The 23615-nt window shown below is 41.6% G+C and overlaps 5 protein-coding genes and 1 non-coding gene across 9 annotated transcripts; 4 read left to right on the top strand and 2 right to left on the bottom strand.

Annotated features, from left to right (window-relative positions):
* Nucleotides 1-1192: 1192 nt before the first annotated feature.
* On the bottom strand, nucleotides 1193-5467 carry hs6st2 (heparan sulfate 6-O-sulfotransferase 2). The gene is made up of 2 exons (XM_061283157.1): nucleotides 3995-5467; nucleotides 1193-3722 (listed from the first exon to the last, which is right to left on the bottom strand). Exons 1-2 carry the CDS (start codon nucleotides 4555-4557, stop codon nucleotides 2909-2911), a joined length of 1377 nt encoding a protein of 458 aa, XP_061139141.1. The 5' UTR covers nucleotides 4558-5467; the 3' UTR covers nucleotides 1193-2908.
* Nucleotides 5468-5471: 4 nt separating this feature from the next.
* On the top strand, nucleotides 5472-5544 carry trnaf-gaa (transfer RNA phenylalanine (anticodon GAA)). The gene has a single exon. It is a non-coding gene; the product is annotated as a tRNA-Phe (tRNA).
* Nucleotides 5545-6396: 852 nt separating this feature from the next.
* zgc:153018 (Transmembrane protein 179-like) lies at nucleotides 6397-9669 on the top strand. The gene is made up of 4 exons (XM_061283169.1): nucleotides 6397-6942; nucleotides 7772-7909; nucleotides 8002-8080; nucleotides 8568-9669. The coding sequence occupies exons 1-4, from the start codon at nucleotides 6608-6610 to the stop codon at nucleotides 8751-8753; spliced, it is 738 nt and encodes a 245-aa protein (XP_061139153.1). The 5' UTR covers nucleotides 6397-6607; the 3' UTR covers nucleotides 8754-9669.
* A 370-nt stretch (nucleotides 9670-10039) lies between these two features.
* On the top strand, nucleotides 10040-14440 carry si:ch211-107m4.1 (heterogeneous nuclear ribonucleoprotein U-like protein 2). Its single transcript, XM_061272481.1, has 12 exons — nucleotides 10040-10322; nucleotides 10601-10904; nucleotides 10992-11068; nucleotides 11145-11387; nucleotides 11913-12025; nucleotides 12218-12484; nucleotides 12553-12675; nucleotides 12761-12862; nucleotides 13330-13498; nucleotides 13565-13795; nucleotides 14129-14160; nucleotides 14238-14440. The coding sequence occupies exons 1-12, from the start codon at nucleotides 10151-10153 to the stop codon at nucleotides 14295-14297; spliced, it is 1893 nt and encodes a 630-aa protein (XP_061128465.1). The 5' UTR covers nucleotides 10040-10150; the 3' UTR covers nucleotides 14298-14440.
* nudt22 (nudix (nucleoside diphosphate linked moiety X)-type motif 22) lies at nucleotides 13912-17840 on the bottom strand. 3 transcript variants are annotated; one of them, XM_061272494.1, is made up of 7 exons: nucleotides 17456-17840; nucleotides 17271-17385; nucleotides 16499-16952; nucleotides 16234-16347; nucleotides 15536-15633; nucleotides 14650-14743; nucleotides 13912-14579 (listed from the first exon to the last, which is right to left on the bottom strand). In XM_061272494.1, exons 2-7 carry the CDS (start codon nucleotides 17357-17359, stop codon nucleotides 14460-14462), a joined length of 969 nt encoding a protein of 322 aa, XP_061128478.1. In that variant the 5' UTR covers nucleotides 17360-17385; nucleotides 17456-17840; the 3' UTR covers nucleotides 13912-14459. The 3 variants fall into 3 exon arrangements, with proteins under 3 accessions (XP_061128478.1, XP_061128488.1, XP_061128495.1); XM_061272504.1 differs by having other exon boundaries at nucleotides 17763-17839; XM_061272511.1 differs by having other exon boundaries at nucleotides 17776-17824.
* Nucleotides 17841-18287: 447 nt separating this feature from the next.
* On the top strand, nucleotides 18288-23541 carry dnajc4 (DnaJ (Hsp40) homolog, subfamily C, member 4). Of its 2 annotated transcripts, XM_061272523.1 has the most exons (8): nucleotides 18351-18390; nucleotides 18489-18538; nucleotides 19230-19415; nucleotides 19992-20082; nucleotides 20555-20748; nucleotides 21588-21758; nucleotides 22709-22795; nucleotides 23233-23541. In XM_061272523.1, the coding sequence occupies exons 2-8, from the start codon at nucleotides 18522-18524 to the stop codon at nucleotides 23324-23326; spliced, it is 840 nt and encodes a 279-aa protein (XP_061128507.1). In that variant the 5' UTR covers nucleotides 18351-18390; nucleotides 18489-18521; the 3' UTR covers nucleotides 23327-23541. The 2 variants fall into 2 exon arrangements, with proteins under 2 accessions (XP_061128518.1, XP_061128507.1); XM_061272534.1 differs by lacking the exon at nucleotides 18489-18538 and having other exon boundaries at nucleotides 18288-18390.
* Nucleotides 23542-23615: the final 74 nt, after the last annotated feature.

Genomic DNA, 23615 nt, shown 5'->3' with positions numbered 1-23615 from the left:
GATATAGCTTCAGTTTCTCTGTTTATTTGAAATGAGTGAAATGAATGATTTTCTTTTTTGAATTTGTACCATGAACCCAACGGAGGACATTGTTTATTGGCTGAAAAACGATTTCACGCAGGGTACACGTGGCTGAAAATAGGTTGAGCACCACTGCACCAAAACAAGGACAGAAAGTCACATTCATCATCGTTTCAGGAGCCAGCGGCTGCATTTCATTTCTATTTCATTTCCTTCAAATGAAAATGACAGCAAGTCGGACGAGGAGTGAACAACCGGGACACCTCCTGTCCAAACGGGCTGTACAAAGGCCTTGAGCACAAAAGTGTGCACATTCCAGCATCTCAACAGGTGAACGTGGAAAAAGCAAAAGGGAGTCTGGGATCAGAAGTGTCTTTGGATTTCTGCGAGGCTTTGAAAGACTCCAGGGACCGTTTGTAAAAACTTCCCAACCACGTTTGTCAATATGGGCGCAATTGTACTGGGAAGAGGAGGTGAGCCTCTGATTTGTCGATGTCGCTACTACATCTACTCGGGTGTAAGGATCCGTTGGGGGTCCTAATACGTTTGATGACATCGCATGCGGGGGACCCCAACCTGGCCATCAATGGCGCTTTTGCACTATTGCGCAAGATGAAATCAGCAGCGAAGGTGTTTGTCAGCTTGGTACGGACCATTCAGTTCAAGGACAACTTGGGCCTTGTTTTCTACTTTTGGGCGGCCCAATCCGGCAAGCCTCTTTGCAAAGCTGCCCGCGTGCCTTTCGTGCGGAGACGTTGACAGGTCGCTACAATGTTTCCACGTACGGCTCACAAGGAACGCGCCCGTTTCTCCACAACGCCGCCGATTCAAGGTCACACAGTGAAATGTTTCACTTTAGACGCAAAGACGGATACTTTGATACTTTTAAATACTGAATTAAAAGGACAGGGCAGGAACAAGCTGTCCCCGGAAACAAACTCACGTGTCTTGCATGTACAGGCGCAACACGCACCTAAATGAGAATGTGTGCCCCCTCCCTCTCGCCATTTTACCGTCAAACTGTTTCTTTGTTTCTTTTGCAGTTATCTGTTGAGAACATTCATCAAATTGTTACTCTTAGACATTTCCAGGCATGTGCTACATGTTCACATAATGAATAGAAGCAGTCGTAAACACCTGTGTCCCTTTTTTTTTTTTTTTTTATATATAATAGTAGCTCACACACGCCCACTAAAACATGCAGATACACAGAGAAAGCTATAAGTAGACATCACTCAATTGTTGGTGGAAATATATGAGTTCTTATTGTCACTGAAGGCAATACAATTTATTTAATGCTTTCTGAAACGTTAGCTTAAAAGGCATAGTTGCTCAAGCCATTTCCCAATGGTTTGTAAAAGAAAGAAAGAAAGACATGACAAATTCAACAAACAAGAAGGGAAACACGACAAATTCAACAAACAAGAATAGGCCTAAACTTTGCTATCTTAAGAGGCTGGGAATTCGGAATTATTCAACTCGGATTGTCCCAGTTCTGACCTCAAGAGTGGTGCAACTTTGACTAGTCAGAGATCTGAAAAGTCCAACTTTTAATCTTCCTTGAATGCATCATCGTGTAAATTGTAAATTACTTGCTCTTTGTTTTGTTTTATCCTTCTCCTGTTTTGCATGTAGTTTACAATTTTTTTAAACAGCCTTTTTTTTTTTAACAATTACTTGGAGGGGTGAGAAATTAGCGTGAACATTTCAGGACCTGGTTATTAAATATTTACTATCATGTGATTATCATCACTGTAATTGTGTAAACACCTTAATCATTCCAATTACTTTAGTATTGTACCATAATGATTAATTTACGACAAATTGTGTACTGTCTTACTGTGTGTTCTTCTATGCCAGCGATGGTAGTGAAAGACAACAATTAATGCAATGTTCAACTGCTGGCATAATGAACAAGCACATATTTTTCCATAACGTAAATCATTATTACAACAGTAAAGTAGATAGAGACATTTTCGTTAGGTGTGTGATTATTCTCCCAAAAAGACTTATGGGTGTTTTAGTGTATTTGATGACAAGAAGCATTGCACACGCTGTTAGTGCTTCTAGAGACTTACAATAGTAAAGAACATTACAATACAGTAAGGTGCATGTAAAATAGCTTTTGTATATTAAAATAAGACAACAGAAGATACATGGAAACATTCACATCATTATGAGCAATTATCAATTATGCAACAAGCTGAGGTATGGTCTATTTGTCTGTTACAAAAAGCTAGTTTAAATTGAAGACAACTTCAGAATGTGAATAACATCTACGTATTTTAAACTGCCTGCTTTTTTTTAAAGGTATTATGTTGTTCATAAAAAAAAAAAACAGAAAGGCAAAACATGATTGTAGTCCTGGCAACTCCAAGCAATTTCAGTCAATATAAACATAAAATCTTCATATAACTGGACAATATTTTTCTTTTCGCCAACCAAATAAATACAATTCACTTTTTTTTCTTCAAACTGCACTTTTACAACATTGCCTTTTAGTTGAAGGATTTAAAGTTAAGGTTGTTGTAGTAGTAGCAGTAGTAGTAGTACACTCTATGGATGTTTAGGAGATTAAGCCAAAAGCAACTGAATAAAACATGAAAACAAAGACGTGACTACATTATTCAGTCATTTGCATACTGTGGTTCATGGCCAACAACATAATAAAAAAAATGCATTCAAAATGAACTGTGTGGTAGTGTAAACAAATTATAGCAAGTGAAAATCATAGGACACTTATTTTAAGGACTAATGACATTTACAATTATAAATAACAGAAAAAGTCTGTAGAGGTCACTGGTTTTGTTTGCTTGAAGTTCATTTCTTCATGTCGGCTCCACAGAGTAAGGCATTCGTTGTAGTGTGATGGAATTAAAGGAAAACATTATTTCCACTGCTCCACATTGTCCATGTAGTCCTCCATGGTGCCGCTCTCATCCATTTCCCACCAGTCTGGGAGGAGCCCATCAGAATCCACACTCTCGTCTTCCTCAGCTTGTTCTTCCGGGTGATTCTCGATCGCAGGGGGACCCCGTGTCGTTTTGGGTTGGCGTGCTTGCTTCGTGGTAAACCTTCCTCGGAGCCTCCGTCGCTCCTGCTGCCGCCTTTCCCTGGCCTGCCTGCGCTCCCGCTGCCGTGCAAACTGGAAACGCTGCAGAAAGAGATCTCTGGCGTACTCATATAGTTCCACGTCCCAGCGGTTGAGCTGGCGAATTCGGCACTGAGTCTCGGCAGGGACGTCCACGCCGGAGGCCCGCGTGCCATTAAGTTGCGTGAAGGGAGCGATGAAGGCCAAATCGAAGGTGCGTTCGAAGAGGTACTGGGTTTTGCGTTGGTATTCGGTAAGGCCGTAGAAGGCCATGCCGCGCAGGTTGCGCTTGGCGCTTTCCAGGAGCACGGCCCAGCGCTCGTCCTCGCTCATGGCCGAGACGTTGTAGCAGCCCACCAGGCTCAGGTCGGCCAGCATGCGCGTCTGCCGGTTGTTGGCTAGGTTGTAAGGGCAGTCGGTGAACTCCTGCAGGGAGCAGCCCGACCAGTCGTCGCCCGGGTAGCAGCTGGGCAGCTCGGACGACGTCGGCGAGCGGCCGTCACACACGTGGAGGGAGGCCTTCCAGGTGGCACCCCGCTGGACGTGACGCCACTCGCTCAGGTAGCGTGATACCGGGTCTCTCAGGATGGTGATGTAGTAATAATTCCGCCTGGACAAAGAAGAAGGTATATAAAATTGGACCTTGGAAAAAAAATTGCATATTACATCAAAATCACAAAAGTGTTGGTGGGGTGGGGGGGACTACATTATTTTTCAAAAGCGAAAGGTCAAAGAGGAATCAACAAAATATTACAGTAGTTTGAAGGTGTAAACAAAATGCAACCAGGTATCCATTTTGCTGAAAAAGTTTTGAAATGATTTGGTTTCATTTTTTATGTCACAAAAGAGCATTATATGGTATGACCAGACTCCTTGGCCTACCTCTGCACGTTCTTGGGTGCCTCGCGAGAGTCCATCCGCGACGGGACGCAGCGCGTCAGCTCTGTCCAGTCAGCGTGGAGGCCACAGCTCCAGCCGGTGGAAAACCTGGAGAAGAGCCACGTCTCTTTCTTGCCTGGTCGGTAGCAAGTGCACTTCTTCTGGCCAGCGTGGCACTCGCACGGCCTCTCCAGCTGAATGTTACGCACCAGGTGTCGGCCGAACGTGGTGCCGCCCGTCTTCTGGATGTGCAGGAACACTATGACATCATCTCCCTTTATGTTGAAGTCCACGGCACGGTTGAGGTCCGCCTTGGTGAAGTTGAAGCGGGGTATAAAGCGCGTCAAAGCGCCGTCCTCTGCGACGTACGGATCCCGTTTCCCTTGGATGTCACCATCACCACCGTTTTGGGAATCAGTGGTGGTGTGAAGCCAAGACCCCAGCTGGTGGAGCATCTGGCACTCTGTACGGCTCGGACAAACATACTGGATCATGATAATGCCGAAGATCAATGCCATGAGCAGGGCCACCAGAAATCTGTGGTGGCTGCTGGACTTTTCATCCATTTTTCCAGGGTTGAGGAGAAGGACCACTCATCAGAACCGTCTCGAAGGATAAGCGAACAAAGCAGCCCCGACAAGGCTCCAGAAAGCATCAGGACACAAAACATGTAACCGTAAATCCTTAATCTCAAGAAAATGTCCAGGATAGTATAAGGACACAGAAAGAGCAAATCCAGCTGCAGTTTGGATTGTTAGATTTGCTTCTGTGCCAAGCAGAACGAGGTCGTTTTCTTTGTGCTTTTCAATGGATGCTTACACCCTACCCTTCACTTTTGGCCATATTTTGAATCTTTTGTACCCATTTGTACGCACTTAGTTTCTACTGTGTTCGATGACCGCACGCGGGTGTCTGATTAGGTCGATCTGCAAAAAAACACCGGAAAACGCCTCGCCTGATCATTGAAATGAGAGACAGCTCCCAAATTGAAATCTTTTTATAAAGGCTTCGTGGATCGTGGGAGAAACGACGTGACGACCACCACCACCAAACAATAACATGCAGTCGATAGCGAGCTAGGTAGCTAACGCTTACTCGCCTCGTCGGATAAAACACCACATATTTGTATTTCTCGTGCAATTGCATCCAGGGATTCCACAGCGTCGTCGTCGTTCATGGTGTAGCGTTCGATCAATCCACAAATGCATAAAAATGACTTCTTGTTATTCTTCGTAAATCAAACGGTGTCCACCACTGGCGACGAACTGATCCTTGACCTTTCTTCCCAGTAGCCTTTGCGATTGATTTCGCCGTGAAATGACGTCATCTTCGTTAAGCGCAATCATGGTCAGACCAATGGACACAAACACAAGACGTCCTCATAACAATTCGTTAGACATACCAGATGGCATAGATCTCCGTTATGCGTTGACGTATAACTAGTCTTTGAATAACCTTAGGGACGCGCTTTGAGTTCATCGCCGAAATAGCTCAGTTGGGAGAGCGTTAGACTGAAGATCTAAAGGTCCCTGGTTCGATCCCGGGTTTCGGCATTTTGTTTAGGATGTTCTTTGTGTACTGTTGTCATTTTAAATTTGGCAACATTTCATCTATGATATGATTTTATCATATCTCTCTCTCCATCTCTCTCTTTCGCTCTTAGAATGGCGAAGATCTGTAATCATGGATTTTTTTTGTTTGAAATAGATTTTTTTCCCCTTAAGATTCATTTCAAAAAGATGGCCAATAATTTTAATTCAGTAGCTCTCAGTACTGCTGTGATTTAATCTGCGTATAACAATAAAATAAAAGCGAAAACATCCGTGAAATCGATTTAAATGGTTGCTCTGCATTTAAAAGAAGTCCTTTAAACATGTCCGTGACGTCAAAGCACTACGTCATTGCCGTAAGGAATAATGTTAAAGATCGTTTATCTTCGATCGGATGATCTACTCAAACGAAATGAGGAAAATATAGGTCACGTACATACACGCAAATAGAAGTGTAGAAAAAAAATAATTTTTAATTCATGTATTTTTCTACAACAGCTTTCACCCAGGTTGACCATTCATGAATACTACATTAAATCATCAGCATTTCTGATAAGTATGATAATCAGAGATGTCAAAAGTATTGATGTTCATTACTTAAATCTCAGTTATTTATTGCACGTGACAAACATTTTTGTAAAGATTTTAGTGAGGGTCGTGACAAACATGAGTTGCATTCACGGGCCATATAAAATGATGCAGCGAGCCGGATCACGCCTGACTGAGATTGTATTCTATATTGTTTTGCGCTTCTTGGTTTAAAATGTTGATGTGGATTAAATTAAATGGGGAATACAGTTTTATTTACAGTATAAATGGATACGAGTGAGATGTCTTCTCTCGTTATTGATGTCTCTGACTCTCTGAAGGTTGCGTAAGAGTTGAAATTTTGAGTTGAGCGCACGTCGTCTGGTCTCCGCCCTTGCTCGGAAACTATCGAAGTGTACCAAAGCGCTTTCTAAACTATTGAGAAACTATTTGCTCTCGAAACAAATCGAAGCATGTACTGACTTGAATCTTTTCACTGCATTTCGCTTTCCACCTCGTATTATCACCCCAAGCGGACATGGAGTTGGACCGGCGGCTGTTGCTGGCTCACTGTGCCGCTCACGCCCTCTCCATGGCGGCAGGCTTGTTGGTGGTCGTTCCGATGGCCCTCAACGGCTCCGCTTTCAAAGGCCGCTGCGCGCTCTTCTCCTGCGGTTACTGGAGGACGGAAGGGCCGGAGCAGGGATCGGAGCCCGGCGAGCGGGAGGAAGGGGGCGTCGCCAGCCTGGTGGTGCAGCAGTGGGGTCCACCGTCGGCCTGCCAGTTCGCCACCTTCGTGGGTATTTTTACGGTACTGTACGGGGCCGCGCAGGGCTGGAGGTGCCTCTTCTACCTCCACGGACGACATGACGAGTAAGTGCAAACGCCACGTAAATAAACACGCGTGGGCTGTGTTAAACGTGTTGCAAGCGAAAAGAGATTACTGTCGATGGCACACTTCAGTGACCCAGTTATGCTTCCACTGATTTAGTAGCACTGCATTAGGGGGAATGACTTGACTGCACCGTACCTTTCTGCTCTGGATTTATAAAATGCACTGCATAACATCATCGATTGCAAGTGGCCCATAAAAGATCCATCCATTTTCAACACCACTTATATTCAGTGTTGCGGTGTCAGACAGTCACAGTCATAGTGACAAACAACTAATCGTACCTACATGCACAACGCCATTGAGTGTAAATCAATCCCATGCTCCCCGCACAAAAGTCATGCAAGTGTAGCCCGGCCAACAGCATCAGCGACTCCCATGAAAGATTTGAAGATCAAATGTATTTTCAACCTCAGAAGCAGTGCTTGGACACTAAAATGTCCATCTCTATACTAATTTCTAATGGTTACGAGAATATAGCCGTGTTATTTTCCAAAAATAAACCGTCTCAATCTTTATAAAGGCATATTTCTTAGAATATAAAGTCAAAGTCATGAATATAAATTTTGTCCTAACGCGAAATAGTAATATGATGAAATTAAAGTCAAAATTCACAGAGGGTCATTTTAGCAAGTCTGCACTACAATTTTATCTCATATGTTTGCCTTTTATACTTTTGGGGGGGGGAAAAAAGTCTATACTCTCTCCAAAAATTTATGTAGTCCTGCAGTATTGTGTATCATAAATAACTTGCTGTTTCTCCACTCAAAGTGTATTGATGTTAATTTCTTGAAATTCTCTTGTGCGCAGCACTTTGTTTTCATCCTTCCTGACGGTGCTGCTGAGTACATGCATGTTGTTCCTGTCGGGCGGTGCCAGCGTCATCTTGTCCCTGGGCCTCGCCTCCTGGTGCGACACGGTGACCAACAACAATACGCAACCCTTCAGGTGGATCTCACATTCTGTTTTTTTAATCGTTATTATTGTTGTTATCTGCCAAAACCAAAAGTCTTTTGTTGTTTTCATTTGTTGATGTCCAGTTGCGCAGAGTCCCAGTCTGTTCCGCTATATCTGGATGTGGACACATCGTCTTTCTACGCGGAACTTAGTCTGGCGGAGGTAAGGTGCTCATTGACACATAATGGTGGACAACAGTGGAGCATTTTACTGCTGAAGATGAGAGCTACAAATATTTGGATTTAAAGATAAATTACAGTGTAAATATTGACTAAAATGTTGAAGTACTTCTATGCTTGTATGAAAGAGACATGTTATCAAGTTACTGAACTTGATTGGTTTCGTAATGTTTCCACGCTCAATTGTGACTGTGTAGTTAATTTATATCATGGTACTGAAAATAGACGGATTGATAAATGGAAAATGATTACTGCTAGTCCCCACTAAACATCTGAAGCCGCCAAACTGAATGCAACCCAAATCAGTTGGCAAAACAATCTAAACCTAGCTATTTATGGGAATGAGGTCTGTTTGTGTTCTAAACTCTGTCCTAGATTTGCTCAAAGTTGCCTACTTTTTCTCCCCGTTTCTCCATGAATGACTCATACTGGATTACCCTATATTTGAGCAAATCTTGTCTTTGTGCTAGGCTTCGCTCTGGTTTGTGACGCTGCTGTGGTTGCTCCAGTCCGCCCTGGCCTTTATGCGTCTGTACCACTCGCACAACGGACCGTGCCTCTTACGGGAAAAGGAGCTTCTTTGGAGGAATGCTCCGTTGGAAGGCTCCCCTTCCACATCCTTGTATTCCCCAGAAACCCCCACCATCATGGTCTAATGCCCTAAGGAGCCCTTGAAGGGAGCTCACAGGTTTTTTTTTTTTTTTTTGCACATATGTGTAAACTCACCCATGAAGTTGTGTCTTAAGGTCCTGTTTGTTTCTTTATACAAATAATGTATTATTACATTAATGTAGCTCTGCATGGATTTGCAGAATCACATATAATCACTGTTAGCGTCAGTATGGACAAATACAGTATAGTTATAGGAAAACGGCCAAATGGTTTTGTGGCACCGACCACTTAGTCCAGAAAAACAACAGTAGCCTACAGTCTTATGGTTTACTAATTTTTTTTAATGCTATACACTATTCATACCACTAAGTAGAAGATGATGATCTTCCTAGCATTCTATGTAATGTGCATGGTTATTTACTGAACAGTTTGCACTTTTTGTCTACTGGTCAGGTAGAATTTGTGTGGTTTGATGTTCACATGTAGCACTGAGATGGTTTTACAGTGGGCATGTAAGGTGAGAGTGACTGAGCCACGATGTTTACAGTGAAACTGCATGAATGTGAGTGTGAGCATGAATCCTCTTCCCCACCCTCATCGACCAAAAAAAAAAAAGAGCACAACTGTCCGTGTCTCTGCTGGTGTCGATTTTTAAATTATGATGCTGTCTGTGTGGATGCGACCGCTGTAGATGATATTACAGATCAGACGGTCCACGCTGAAGTTTGAGTGGAACCCAAACAGGTCTGCCGAATACCAACTTTGCTGAGAAACAAATGATACGAAGTCGTTGCGATGACACAGAGGCAGCGGAGTTAGAAATCCGAAAAAAGCCACAATAGCAGTTTGTCACTTTTTGGACTTGTAATTTGGGAAAATTATGTAAGTGCTTTCTACCTCTTGTTCTTCTGTTCCATAATATTACTGTCTTTGAATAAAGAGCTTGTCATTTTTGGAGAAGTGTGTGGCCTTACTGATTTATCAAGTAATACAGCTACTGATCTCAATACACCAGAATATCATGGAAATCTTCTATTTCACTAAATTTGATGATTATGCGGATGGTTGTTCGTCGATGGATGGATGGAAAAAATAACAGAACTTTACTTTCAGAACATCACAGTTATTTTTTTTAGCAATTAGTTGAATAAAGGATGCCGCCATATAAGTGAATTTGGGTAATAAAATAAATACTCAACGTGGAAAACGTGTCTCTTGCGATCAAGTTTGACTGACAAAATGTAGTTACGTTCACTGTTGCTTGGTGGCAGCAAACATTTTAAACGTGTAGAATCTGCTCCACGGAAAATACGAAGAAGTAATTGACTTGTGTCAGCCAATCAGGTGCCGAGGTTTCATATTGAACCTTTGTTTTGGTCCGCGAAGTTTGCAATTTCTCCACAACGATAGCATTCCACCTCAACTTTTGTACCCGGTAACGATGAAGCTATCCGATATTAAGAAACTTAAAGTGGCCGAACTTCGGTCGAGGCTCAAACAAGCGGGTTTGGACAGCCGAGGCCTTAAGGACGACCTTGTGGAGCGGTTGTGGTCTTTACTGGATGACGATGGCCACAAAAAGAACCCACACGAGCGCGACGTTCAACCACAAGGCAATTCAATTCTCCCCAGACACTACAAGTATTTATTTATATAAAAATCGAAGCCTTTAGGGTTGTCTAAAATTGATTCTAAAATCAAAGTGTCATAATTCAGTTCAATCCATACTTCTATTTCCACGATGGCAAGTGATATATGATAAAAGATAGTCTATTCTTTTAAAAAAAATAAATCAACCACCATGTGAGTCTGCAAATATGTGTAAGAACGCTGCACTTATCACTGTATAATGGATCCTAACACAGCTAATTTTCTTCTTTCCCACCTTCAGTTCAACCCTCTCCTCCACCGGTATCAGCCAGGACCGCAGAAATTGTTGCGGCCTCCTCATCCTCTCTACTTTTATCCTCTTCCCACACGGAACCAGCCAGTGTCACCCCGCCGTGCGGAGCAGCAAACCAAACTCGAGAGTTCTCTGACTCGGCCACGCAAACGGAAGCTGAAAGCATCCCAGGGTGTCCGTCACCTGTTGATGATGGCTGTCAAGCCGAGAAGAGCAAGCTGAAGCCGGCGGCGGCAGAGGAGGAGCGAGGGCGAGCGTTTTACGAGTTTAAAGAGGAGATACGGTACAAAAGGTAATGAAGAGCAGAGCCTCAATGATTTGAAGAAGAATTATATACTAAAAAAAAAAAAGTGTAAATGAACATGTTATTATCCACCAGAGCCAAACTACCACCAGCTCCACCGGAGGAAGATGAGTCAAAAAAGGAAGATGAAGATGCACTCAAATTGCATTCATGTGAGTATTTGAACACATTTCCAACCTGCTTTTATGATAACAGCGACTCATTTTATCGTACTATACTTCCACTTAGACGACAGTCACCTGCACTTCCAAGTGGGCCCTGACGGCGCTTGCGGCCAGCCGCGATTCTGGGATAGATTCCCTCTGTTGTGGTCCGGGTGCAGACTCACCCACGGTGTGTCGCAAGGCAGGGTGGGCTTCGAGGTGAGGTTGGAGAGGAGGTTATTGAGCCCTCTGCCGGATGACCCGGAAAGCGACCAGTCCTACGGGATGCGGATAGGATGGTCCTTGATCCAAACATCCCTACTGCTCGGTAAGTTTTTATTGTCGTAAATTTGTGAGCAACCGTTTTAGTTTGTCACTCAAAAAGAATCGACTCGACTCAAAGTAACGAGGTTATTACTACACAAATGCAAACGACTGTGATTTATGTCGTCTTTCCAAACGCTTTCTCAGAGGTCTAAGAAACACCCAGGCGGCTCCCACAGACTGAGAAACAGGTGGAGTCTATAGCAGTTCATGTGTCCAAAAAAAAATTAATAGATTGGTTCTCAAGCTGTTTTCAACACTTTAATTGTTAGACCAGTGTGAGACCAGTAGTATCAATTTGTGGGAAAAAAAAAATTAGTAATTTGAAAGTATTTGGAGATGGATGGTTTTCCATTGACGAAATAAGTAAAAACCTATAATTCTATCGATGAAGATGTAAAAATAAAAATGTAAATATTTTGCCAAATATTTCCATTTGTCCAGCCCTAGTGTATGCACTATTGCTCTTAGTTTAGATTCTTTAGAAAAGAATGGCAATTGTTTCACAATCACTATTTTGTGCCTTCAGGAGAAGAAGTGTTTTCTTTCGCATATGATGGACGTGCTAAGAAAGTCACGTGTGGGAGAGAAGAAGAGTTTGGGGAGCCATTTTGTGAAGGAGACATCATTGGTTGTTATGCCGTGAGTGAAGTCTATCTTGAAATTTCTCTTATTACAAACACACACACACACACACACACACACAGGGTGCTGTTAGTGCACATCAGCGGGGAAACACTTTGAAACTGGAACATGAAATGATTTTCATAAATTATCCATTATATTGATGGATCGCCCAGTCCATTAATTACTCTGACTGATATCATCCCACAGTCTTTTTCCACAGATGGCGGCGTTCAGCTCTCCTTCCACAAAAATGGCCGTTTTCTAGGAGTGGCCTTTTCCCTGGATGCGTCCGAGCTTGGAGGACGTGCTCTGTTCCCTCACGTGCTCTGTAAGAGCTGTGCGGTTCGTTTGCTCTTGGATCCCACGGCTCCCCCCTGGTACCCCGTTCCTCCGGGCTTCACCCCACTGGCGGCGATCCCGGCCCGTCTGAGACATCCCAACGCGACTGCGCCGAGCTCCAGAGCGCAGAGTGAAGTGAGTGTCTGGCATTGGATGGCTACAAAGCTTCCTCTTGTATTCCGTATGTGTCTTTGTCTGTATAGATGTTGTTGATGGTGGGTCTCCCTGGTTCCGGTAAGAGCCACTGGGCCAGAGCTCACATACGGCAGAATCCGGGGAAAAACTACAAGCTGTTGGGCACCGAGGAGCTGCTCTCGTGCATGATGGTTAGCCCAAACGCATCATGTAGGGCAGTCATCGCTAGTCTCATCCAAGTGACTCAACCGTGTGCGTGGTTGCGTCGTGTTTTAGAGCGGGGGTGCCCGGGAACGTCAGCTGCAGCAGGCCGCCTTGTGTCTGACCGAGTTAATCAAAATAGCCGCTCACACGCCAGGCAACTACATCCTTGACCAGGTAAGGTTTCAATTAATAACAAATGTATTGGGATTGAGCAAATGTACTTATGTTTTCTAAGAAGTTTTATCTGTATTTATTTACTTCCATGTTAGTGTCTTATTTTCCTTTTTGTTTTTAGCCAAGAATGCTTTAAGCTTGTGTTGCTTTTGCTTTCAACTGTGACTATTTTTTACACTGAAAAAGTGAAATAATTTTAAGTAAAGTCACTTATGTTCACGTTTATATTCTGAATATATGCCAATGAGTACATGTCATTTAATGTAGTACTATATATAAAATTGCATTTGCTATAATTTTACTGTACTGTATTTAGCGTTTTACCAAGACAGCTAGTTAAATTCTTTATACTTTAAGGTAACTTTTTTTATCCGCCAACCAAAGAATTTTGATTTGGTACCATCTCAATAATATCACAATGCATTGTATTTAAAATATCACAATCCTCTCCCAAATTTTTTTTCCAGTGCAACACTCTCTTCTCTGCACAGCGTTACAAGCTGCAACTGTTCTCCGACTTCGGGCGGCGCGCAGCAGTTGTGCTTTTTCCTTCGGCGGACGAGTGGAAAAGAAGACTGTCAAAGCGCCGAAAGGACGGCGACCACATTCCCGAGACTGCCCTGCTCAAACTGCAAGGTGGGCTTTGATTTGCGGCGGTCTTTCCAAAACGGCTTCCATGATGCCAGCGCTCCTCCCTTCCAGTCAGCTGCAGTCTTCCCGAGCAGCTCGCAGACATCTTGGACGAATTGCGCTACGTGGAGCTGGAGCAGGAAACGGCGCAGGCGCTGCTGCAGGAGTACAAAGACGAGGCCCGACGGCTGCTGCCGCCTGTTCCCAAATCAGAGAAACCCAAGAAGTATCTGCTGAAGAAAAGACCGCACCCGCACGGGCCTCCTCTTCCCCCTCACTCGATCAGGACAAGCGGATTGAACAGTACGTATGAGAAAAGCTATCTGTATTTATGCAGCGTATTCACAGCAGCCGTGGCGCTTTACAGAACATATGAAATAAGACAACAGAACACACTACATAAAACATTGACTACAATACAATAGTAAACAAATTTATTCAAAGTACCGCCGTCAATTACAAATTTACCCCACTTTTTACAGAGAATACTCACCGAGTGCTTAACATTGGTTAAAAGTCTAAATCATGAAGTCGGACTTGATCATGACAAGTGTGAAAGTTGTTACAGCTGAAAAGAGTTGAGTACCTTAATATGCTGTTCATGTTGTAAAATTATGTTTTGACCTTTCCCTTAAGGCCGGAATAACATGCAGTGTTGGAGCCAGCATGTAAGTACAGATTATGTCAGGACTTCCAGATTTAGCAAGCAATCAGAGTTGATTTGATGTTGTCTTACTTTTCACAGTGGAATGTGCCTTATGACCAAACCGTGTACTACTGCAGTGGCTATGATGGCTACTCATGAAGAACCGGAAATGGAAAGGAAAGCTAATATTATGCAATCCCTGCTTTCAACAATCAAACTGGATTAATATTAACAACAAAACTGCCATTTCCCTGAAGTGCCGATTGGGTTTTTAATTGTACAATGTGGAATCGTAGATTGAATGCTCTTTAAAAAAAAATCTCAGATTGAACAAGATCCTAACTGTTCAGGCTTCACCGTCTGGAAAAGCAGCACAGCTCCCTTGGCGGAAGGACACAGCTCCGACCACATCGGACTGCTTCCGTTCAGGCGCAACGTCTCCTGTTTAGAATGTATTCAATTTGAACTTTTTGTAAAGAGTTGGGGTTTTTTTAAAGTCAGGATTTCTCACCGCTCTGCTGAGGAACACGATGTCTGTAGATTCATTGGCCTCCGCTCCTCCTTTCCAGTACAACTCTCGGACTTTGTCGGATGACAGCGAACAACTCAGGACACAAAAGACAAAAGTGAAACTTTTACTAAACCAGATCTCAGGACATGCTTTAGAGGACACCAAGGACTGGGAAGTTGGACACAGCGCTCATTGTGAATTGAAAACAAAAGTCAAGATTGTCCATCCATCCATTATCTCTTTGGAGACTCCGACTAACCAAGAAAATATATGGCAAAGGAATACAATCTGGTTTTAATGGCAATTTGTCATTAGGGTGGTTCCCCACCCGATTGCATTAATCTTTCTTCAATTGATGTGAAACTTTGTTAAAAACATGGATGGAAAGAGTACCTCTAATGACTCTTAAAATATTCCATAGCCATTCAATTCAAGAAGAATCAACCAATTTTTAAGTACATAAACTATTCTGCTACCTAGACTCTTCTCACAAATATCGTTCCATTTATACTATTTATTATCATTATTTTTGTAGTTTAAGTAATACTGTTTGACACTTTGTGGTAATTGAGATATTGACTTGAAAGCTCCTTGTTGGATCCAACATTAAACCAACCAAAAATCCAGTAAAAAAAAATCATCGGTCATTACATCAACCTTGATTTATTTTTCACGCAGTATTTAAGCAGTTTGCCGGGTCGATCCTGTGGGAGTTTGCATGCTCCCCCCGTGCCTGCGTGGGTTTTCTGCAGGTACTCCGGTTTCCTCCCGCATGCCAAAAGCATGCATGGTAAGCCGATTGAGCACTCCAAATTGCAAATTGCTTCCACGTTTTCTTTTATGTGCCACTTAATTATGTAGAATCCTCAAATGACAATATGTATACCTGATGTAGAACGCAGCACTTGGTTTTCCAGCACCGATGTGATTCAAGGCCACGCCCATCATCACCGGCTCTCCAAGAGCACTTAAGGGAATGTTAACCTGGAGACAATTGCAATTGACAAATGTTACATCGAAGTTCCCATTTTAATCACTTTCCCCTAAAAAGCTAACGACGGTAACGTTATTCAAAAATAATTTTCAAAATTTGTAAAAGCAAATTACAGGCATTTCTTGTTGAAATACATTTAAAATAAATTTTCTTCACTTGTAAAAAAAATAATAAAAAAAAATGATATTGCTCATATTTCTGTTATCATTTTTTTTTTAAATAAATTGAATATTTTTAATAAAAACAAACAGTTTTCATGACTTTTGATTTTAAAACTAGTTACAATATTCAGCAATTCGAGTTCACAGTCATTTCGGCCTCACTGAAGAAAACCATGACTAAGATGTGGCCTGGGACAAAAAAGGCATTATTGAAATCCCCATCAAAAATACGTCTGGGACACACAAAGCAATCTCAGAGTAAAATTTGCTGTTGATCCATGACATTACATTACTAAAGTGCAAATGTGTTATTTTAGAAGTGTGTATCCAAATGCCCTTCACATGAATCAGCTCTCACTCAAAAGGTTGGAGACCCTTGCTAAACATGCTGGTCGTAGTCCCACACTTTTGGACCGGAAAAAGACCCACCTCATCTCTAATCTCAGCACAAATTGACAAAAAAAGCTCAGTGACGACGGCCTCCGGATTCCGCTCTAGCAGGTTCATGTCGATTTTCTCCTCCCCGAGACGCTCGCATGCCACCTGAGAACGACCGCAAACATGATCACAACTCTGCAAAAATTGCGAAAAAACGGCAAAGCTTCAGTGCTCCCCGATTTATCATAGTTTATTTTTTTGGGGGGGGGGGTGTTCATTAACTTATTAACTTTTGCAATGAAGGGTTTCCAGTTACCTTTGGTTCCGGATGCCCGCCAGGAAGGTCCAGCTTCCCGCCTGCCTCAGCCACCTGCTGGCTCCTTCTGATGAACACTACCTGCCCGTCGCCAGTGCACACAACACCGCCCACTCCTAAAGGCTGTGCCAGCAGTGCCCAGCTGCTGCCAAACTCGCCCTCCCCCCGTCTGCGAAGCTCCGCCGCCTGGCATGACCAGTTGGTACCCAGGTAGTCTTTGTAAGAGGTGAGGCCTATTTTCAAAGTGAGCAGCGGTGCGATGGCTTCACCCTGTGTAGAGTCCAGGTTTTGGAAGGATGGAGAGCAGGATGAGACATGAGCGGCAGGCAGTGCGATGTGGAAAGACTGCAGCCGGAATTTGGCGCCGTCGAAAAGCCATGGCTCCTTGGACACCCGTACGTTCCAGACTTCCTCGATGTGACGTTGGAGAGCGGCGTCCGTATGACGGTTATACCTTCAGGGTAATGATTAGTTTTTTTGTGAGATCACATCCTACCTTTATTTGTTCAATGAATAACAGGAGCATTTTTCTGTCCTCTGATCGGTTCATTAAAGATAACCAGTTAATAGGGATAGGCAAGTCCTGATACCAGCCTTATTTTAGGTATTGGATACGTCCAAGTTTTGATCGCAATATTCTGCCATTTTGTAAAATGAAATTTTATATATCACAGTCAACAAGTCATCTGTAGTTGTATCTATACAGTGTTTTGGCCACAATTATCTTTATTCCTCCCATGTCACGTCGATAGATCTGAACCCTTGACCCTACCGTTCAGACAGCTCCACCTGTACTTGGGACTGCCGGAGGCCCCGCCAGGCTGCACAATGCAGTAACAAAGAAACCTCAGGGTCCATCATCCAGCTTTTCTTGTCCACTGTTTCTTCTGAGGAACAATCATTTGTTTTAATGGGGATAGTTGAGTAAAAATACTTTGGTAATGAGTCGATACCTGCCTTATTATAAAGATGTCAACTTTCAAGTGCTTGTGAAGGCTGTCGATATGCGTTATGCCATAGCAAACAAATCATGTTTCCAACTAAGGAAGGATACGCTATGTAATTTTAGAATCTCGTTCAATTCCTACAACAAATGGACTTCTTGTTACTTATGAGACAACCCCAATGCTAACTCTTCCGGGTAGCAAAATATTTTTTTAGGTGCACTGGTATAATCGAAATGTGGAAAAGTTGAGAGCGGAAAATGCTTGATTTAAAAAGTGTTTGATTTAAAAAGTGTTGGATTAAAATTGGGGACACTTACGTATTTTGTTTACCTCATAATACGGCACGTCCGATACTGACAAGAAATGTACTCAAACTGGTTTGTCGCGACATTTGAAACCCACCTACGGCTGCTGATCAAGTAATGCCATTGGCCGACGAAGGTGCATGTGACCTAAACCATGGAAATAACAAACTAGTAAACAACACTATAATCAATTTTACCACCAATGCAAAAAACATATTTTAAAACACAATAAACATGACATCAAACAATAATTTACATTTTCTTTTCCTGAAGCAAGGTTATCAAGTTTGCTGACATACACGCGCTGGGGGCGTGGTTACATGCCAAATGTGAATTGTTCTGAGTCAAGCTGACAAGATTCAATCCATTAGGTTTCGTTAATACAAAAAATAATTCTGAAGATTATACGGTTAAAATAACAAAGCTATAAATGCATGTGACGTGTTCGCAATAATCCGTTGGAATAAATGCGCGTACAGTTGATATGAATTGTTAATATGAATTGTCATCTTGAATTCACCTTCTGAGCACACTATATGTTTTATTTTGAAAGTACACTTAATTGTTTTCCGGGTTTAAACCGAATTTTATCTTATGCAACTGTACCGAGACAACATTGTTAAGAGCTTCACTCTTTCTGGTATGTCAGTTGTTTTGCTTCAATTGCCACATTTATTTGGATTTTAAAGCAAAATTTGGATTTGTCTTTTATCTTCCTTGTTTACTCACAACGCTTAGTGGCTTGTCATTCTCGAATGTTGCTAGCATGTTATGAACAACTCAAAAAGGTGAGCGAACCCTTGCAGCTAACGCCAAGTACCTTTTGTGAGTGGTGAGATGGAAGCCGTAGTTTTGATAAGATGGGAATAAAAGATTCACCTTATATGAGTAGTAATAAATATCGTTAGAGATGTTTTGTTTTGCTATTTTAACTGAACGCCCATGTTGTGTTCCTCAGACGTCAACAACGTCATCAGGTTATTTGTTCCATTCTCATGTAACCCATCGAGTACTGTACTGTAAAATAAATATATAATAATCAAAATAAAATGTCCTTAGATGTAGCTTTCAGGACCACAATTATGAGGGACGGTCAGCGGACAACAAAACAAAAGAAAACAATTATATTTTCAAAATGGTCAATATTTTGAAATTAAAAAGTTGTGCGGTTTTGTGGTTCAGATGGATGGATGAATTAATTCAGTTAATTTACAAATAAACTGACAAAAATTGTGGTTTCAGAGATAAGAACTCAATTTGTCTTGACAACAGAATGTCTTTTGGAGGTAACTTTTGATAATACTTTTGAAATAACGTCGTACTATTAAAATAATAAAGTTTTAATGTTAAGAAACGTAATTCATGTAAAATTTCCAGCTTTTTTATTGAAATCATATGAATTGATTCTATAAAAAAATGCATGACTAGTCTAATAAATGTATAACTTTTTTCTTACAAATATATCACTACCTTTTTCAGGCAGGCATTGATTGGCATAAGCAGTGGAGGAGTTAGCCCATGTCTGTTGGTCTGCAAAGGAGCACTGTGTGGTGTCACCACTGCCATCTTTGCCATGCAGCTGGAGGTGCATCTGCGTCTCTGCCAGAGTTGCCTTTGGTGCTGCAAGAGTGGACTGCGTCTCTTATCCAGGAGTGCTGCACAAAGGTAATCTTTGAATAACATGCACCAATACAATACATCTTTATTTATTTTGCTGTTTCTCAACAACCTTTGCCGAAAAAAAGCGCTTTACACAATGCTCAGTACTAATACGTCGCTTAATATTTGTCAGCTGGAATCCGAGCGTTCACCGCCACAATGAATATATTCGCCAAGTACGTTTTTCAACGCTTAGCTGTGTTTATAAAATATTGTAATAACTAAACAGATCTATGTAGATGACGGCATTGCATCGCTTTGGATTTGAGGCCGACACACCTTTTGAACCACTTGGCATATTTATCATTTACTGTATCACTTGTCTTTAGTTGGCTGCGCGCTTTGACGAGTCACCATAAAAACAGATAAACATTCTCGCTCACATTCACGTCAAGCTTGCACGTATGCTTTGGGAATGTGGGAGGGAGGACAGGACTTCTTAAATGTGAGGCAGGCGAGTTAACAGCTAGCTAGTCTACCAAGATGCCCAATCGCAAGCATATTGTGTGTTGTATTCATCCTAAACTATTTGTCGATTGTGTTTTTTTTATACTGTGCTGTGCTTTATGTCTGTCATATAAGAAAAAGTGCCAACTACTATGACCTACTGGGAGTCAAATCCAACGCAACTTTGGAGGAAATCAAAAATGCATTTTTTGACAAATCTAAAAAGGTAATCATGGGGGGTTTTTGCACATTTTTGAGAAAAATTAATAATCTGTTGTTGATGTGCCAAAACACAATGTAATACATTCAATAAGTATTCTGTAACTAACCTTGAGAGAAAATACAATTTGGTGAAGATATGAAATGTTTACTTAAAACTATGTTTTTTTTTTCATCCAACTTTATTCTCTGCCAAGTAGGTCTATAGTCTCGAAGATGTACAACCATTTACCTCAAAAACATCTTTGAATATCTCAAATATATCATTGTATTGGGGACATATAAATCTGATGAATAACTCTTTTTTTTTTTTTTTTTTTTTTTTTTTTAACAGGCTATTTAGAAATTGTTCCACCACAAGGTGGCAGTCTAAAGCTAATGTTAAGAAATTTGTTCCTCGGCCAGGGTTCATGAGTCCACCCTAAACCTGCCAAAATGCTTGATTTTTAATTTGTACTTACCCGGTTGATGTTGTGCAGCTGCACCCAGACAGTGACCCTTCTAACCCAACACTGCACAGCCAGTTTGTGGAGCTGAACGAGGCCTACACCGTGTTGAGCAGGGAGCCCAGCAGGAAAGAGTATGATTTCAAAATCAGACGTCCCTATAATGGAGGAGGAGAAGGTGGCCAGGTCTTCAGGTCGGCCTCCAGTCACACCAACTATGGAACCAGGTGATCCCATTTTGTTGTTACTAATTGTTTTTCTAAAGACGCGCTCGCCCCTAATTACGCCCCTAAATGCCACAAAAATTAAGAAGTTGCCTATTTTGGGAAAGTGAGACTATCACAACATTTCAATAAATATTAACAACAACAACATATTAAAACATAATTTTCAGAAGGAAATCTAGTTGTTGGGTTTTTTTTATGGAAAAGTAATAGTATAGTATATTATTTTGAAGGGCTAATCACTTCTATTATGAAAATAAATCATTATTTTTCAAACTGAAGTCACATAATCATATGATATCAAAGTCCTAATTTAACAAAGGAAGAAAGTAGTATTTTGGCAAGTCAATTCTAAAAAGTTATATTATTGTAAAATTACTCAACGCCTTTCATACTGAAAACCAGTGTTAGCCTTAGCATGACTACTAAAAGGCATTAAGTCACCAGATGCAATTACGTTCTTACAATCAATAGGTTACTTAAATTAGGGAACAACTACTACATTAATCCAGTCATTCTCAATGTATGCTACCGGTGGTATGCGGGCTCGCTCTAGTTGCATTATAAGGAATCATTGCCCACGTAGCACCAGTTGTGTTTCAATTTACAGCACACTACATTTGGAATTCATTGTCAAGAATGGTTTGCTTTGACTTATATTTATATATAACTTATACTTATATATATTTATATATGACTTATACGATGTGCTATCCGTTTCAATTGAATCAGTAAGCTTTGAGATTCTTTGTCCACTAACTCCAACAGACAGGAACCGTCATGCACCGATTGTATTTCAAACAAGTATATCAGCACAATGTTCATCTGCCGTTTCCCTACAGCGGCGCGACAGCGCAGGACAACATACGTTACTGGGAGCAAATATATCAGTCCCACACCCAGGAAATGTCCGTGGAGGAAAGGGAGAGGCGGCGCAAGAGAAACTTCCGCCTGGTGGCCTACTGTTTCCTCACTATGGCGCTCAGCGTCGGGGCACACTTTATCTTCTTCAGGTGAAATTTCATGTCGGCGATGGTGTCATTTCAAGGGATGTGGGCTTGGGATCACAGGTGCCAAATCTGACCTTCCGTGTCTCGATTGTTTTAAAACTAGCCGTTAAAATGATAATAACAAAATGCAGGGACAATTATGTTATATGATAAGAGGATTATTAGGGTTAAATTGTAACTGCCTTTCCCTCTGGCCACATGACTTGTCCATAATTAAACATAGTGTTGCTCAGTATCTGGCTAGCAGTAAACTGAAGGGAAAAAAAACACGTATCATGGTCATAATACAACTTTTAGTGGCAATTAAATAACTAATGACAGTAATTCACACTTACTGTTGCACTTGTCTTCATCTCTATTCCCTAAAAAGAAGACAAACTATTGATGCACGACTTTGGTAGTAATTAAAGATGAACCCTATTTATGTTTCCTTTTAAATTCCATAAAATCTGGTACTGTTTGATTTGTATTGTGTTCCCTTAACTTGAACCGAACCATTAACTTAAAGGGTACGTCAACCCCAAAATAATGTTTTATGTGCCCCCACTGGTCTTAACACGGCGTTCTGATTAATATTCTATTTGTGGAATATGAGTTAAGCAGCAAAATTCACCCATTCTTATCCATCACTTTGAGAGAACTGGTGACCTGACAGTGGCAAAATGGCTCCCCACGGAAATGGATAAAAATAGGTGGAGTTTGGCTGTTTAATTCATATTCCGCAAATCAAAGATCAATCAGAACACTGTGTTTCTACAAGCTAGGATGCACAGAATATGGATATTGTTACAAAGAAAATCTTGGGGGTTGACTTGAATAAGAAGGCTTAGATGATCCACCCAATTGATAACATTGAACCTTTGGGAATGTTCTGGGTTAGTATCATGAAACATTCTGCTGATCTTTAGGATTTTTGAAAAGCGTGCCTGCTTGACTTTAATCAATCATTGCAGGAAGCTGGAAGAAGTCCACAGTAACTTTATGGACGAGAAGGATCGAGTCATCACCGAAATATACAAGGAATCCAAGGAGAGGGCCAGGTTAGTGACAACTTATGTAAACTTACTGTGATTATCGCATTCTCTGGTCTGTTTATCAGATATTTTTCCTACTTGACAATATTTTATCGCCCCTGCCTGGCAGCAACCGTCACACTGGACTTTGATTTGCGTATTTGATAGACATATTGTAGCTCATAAATTATATGTAGGAAAATGTTGAGTTGAATGTATTTAGAACAACTACAAGACAGCTAGCTACATGCTAACACACAATGGCGGACCGGCCAAGGCAGGCTAATCAGTGCATTTATAAGCCTGTTCTGTAACCTATAGTAGTAACACATGCAGGTTTTATAAAAATACTCACAAGCTAATATGGTGATTTGAGATAAGATTTTAGTTACTACCGCCGTTCGTCGTAGCTGAAGAATCAGGTCAGCTCAACAATTTATTTTTGTTCTGTTTTGTTTTTGTAGGGTCAACGGTTTTAAGAAACAAACGGAGATCCTGCGGCAGAAACACACTGAGTTCTTGGAGAAATACAGAATTCGCAACGGCGGAGAGAAATAGGAGGTTTCATTAAGATGGGAATTAGTTTTCAAATTTTTATTAGTTTTGGCCGTCATTCCAATATGTTTTTTCCCATAATGAGGAGGCAAACACAGATTGAAGTGACTGGAATGGCATCACCGATGACATCACGACAAAGGCCGCTCAAAAAAGACAACAAAAATCACCAGTGTGCGAAAGTGCATCATTAAACTGGTTACGTCCAGTTAAACATACGTCAATAGACGTTTTGTAGACACAGCGTGTCTTTTGACTGAGTCTCCTTCCCGTGTGTGCGGCGTGATGCGAG

Source organism: Syngnathus typhle, linkage group LG1, assembly GCF_033458585.1.
Source record: "Syngnathus typhle isolate RoL2023-S1 ecotype Sweden linkage group LG1, RoL_Styp_1.0, whole genome shotgun sequence".
NCBI classification, from domain to species: domain Eukaryota; kingdom Metazoa; phylum Chordata; class Actinopteri; order Syngnathiformes; family Syngnathidae; genus Syngnathus; species Syngnathus typhle.
Note: the sequence above shows the minus strand (reverse complement) of the source record. Positions and strands in the feature narration are given on the sequence as shown.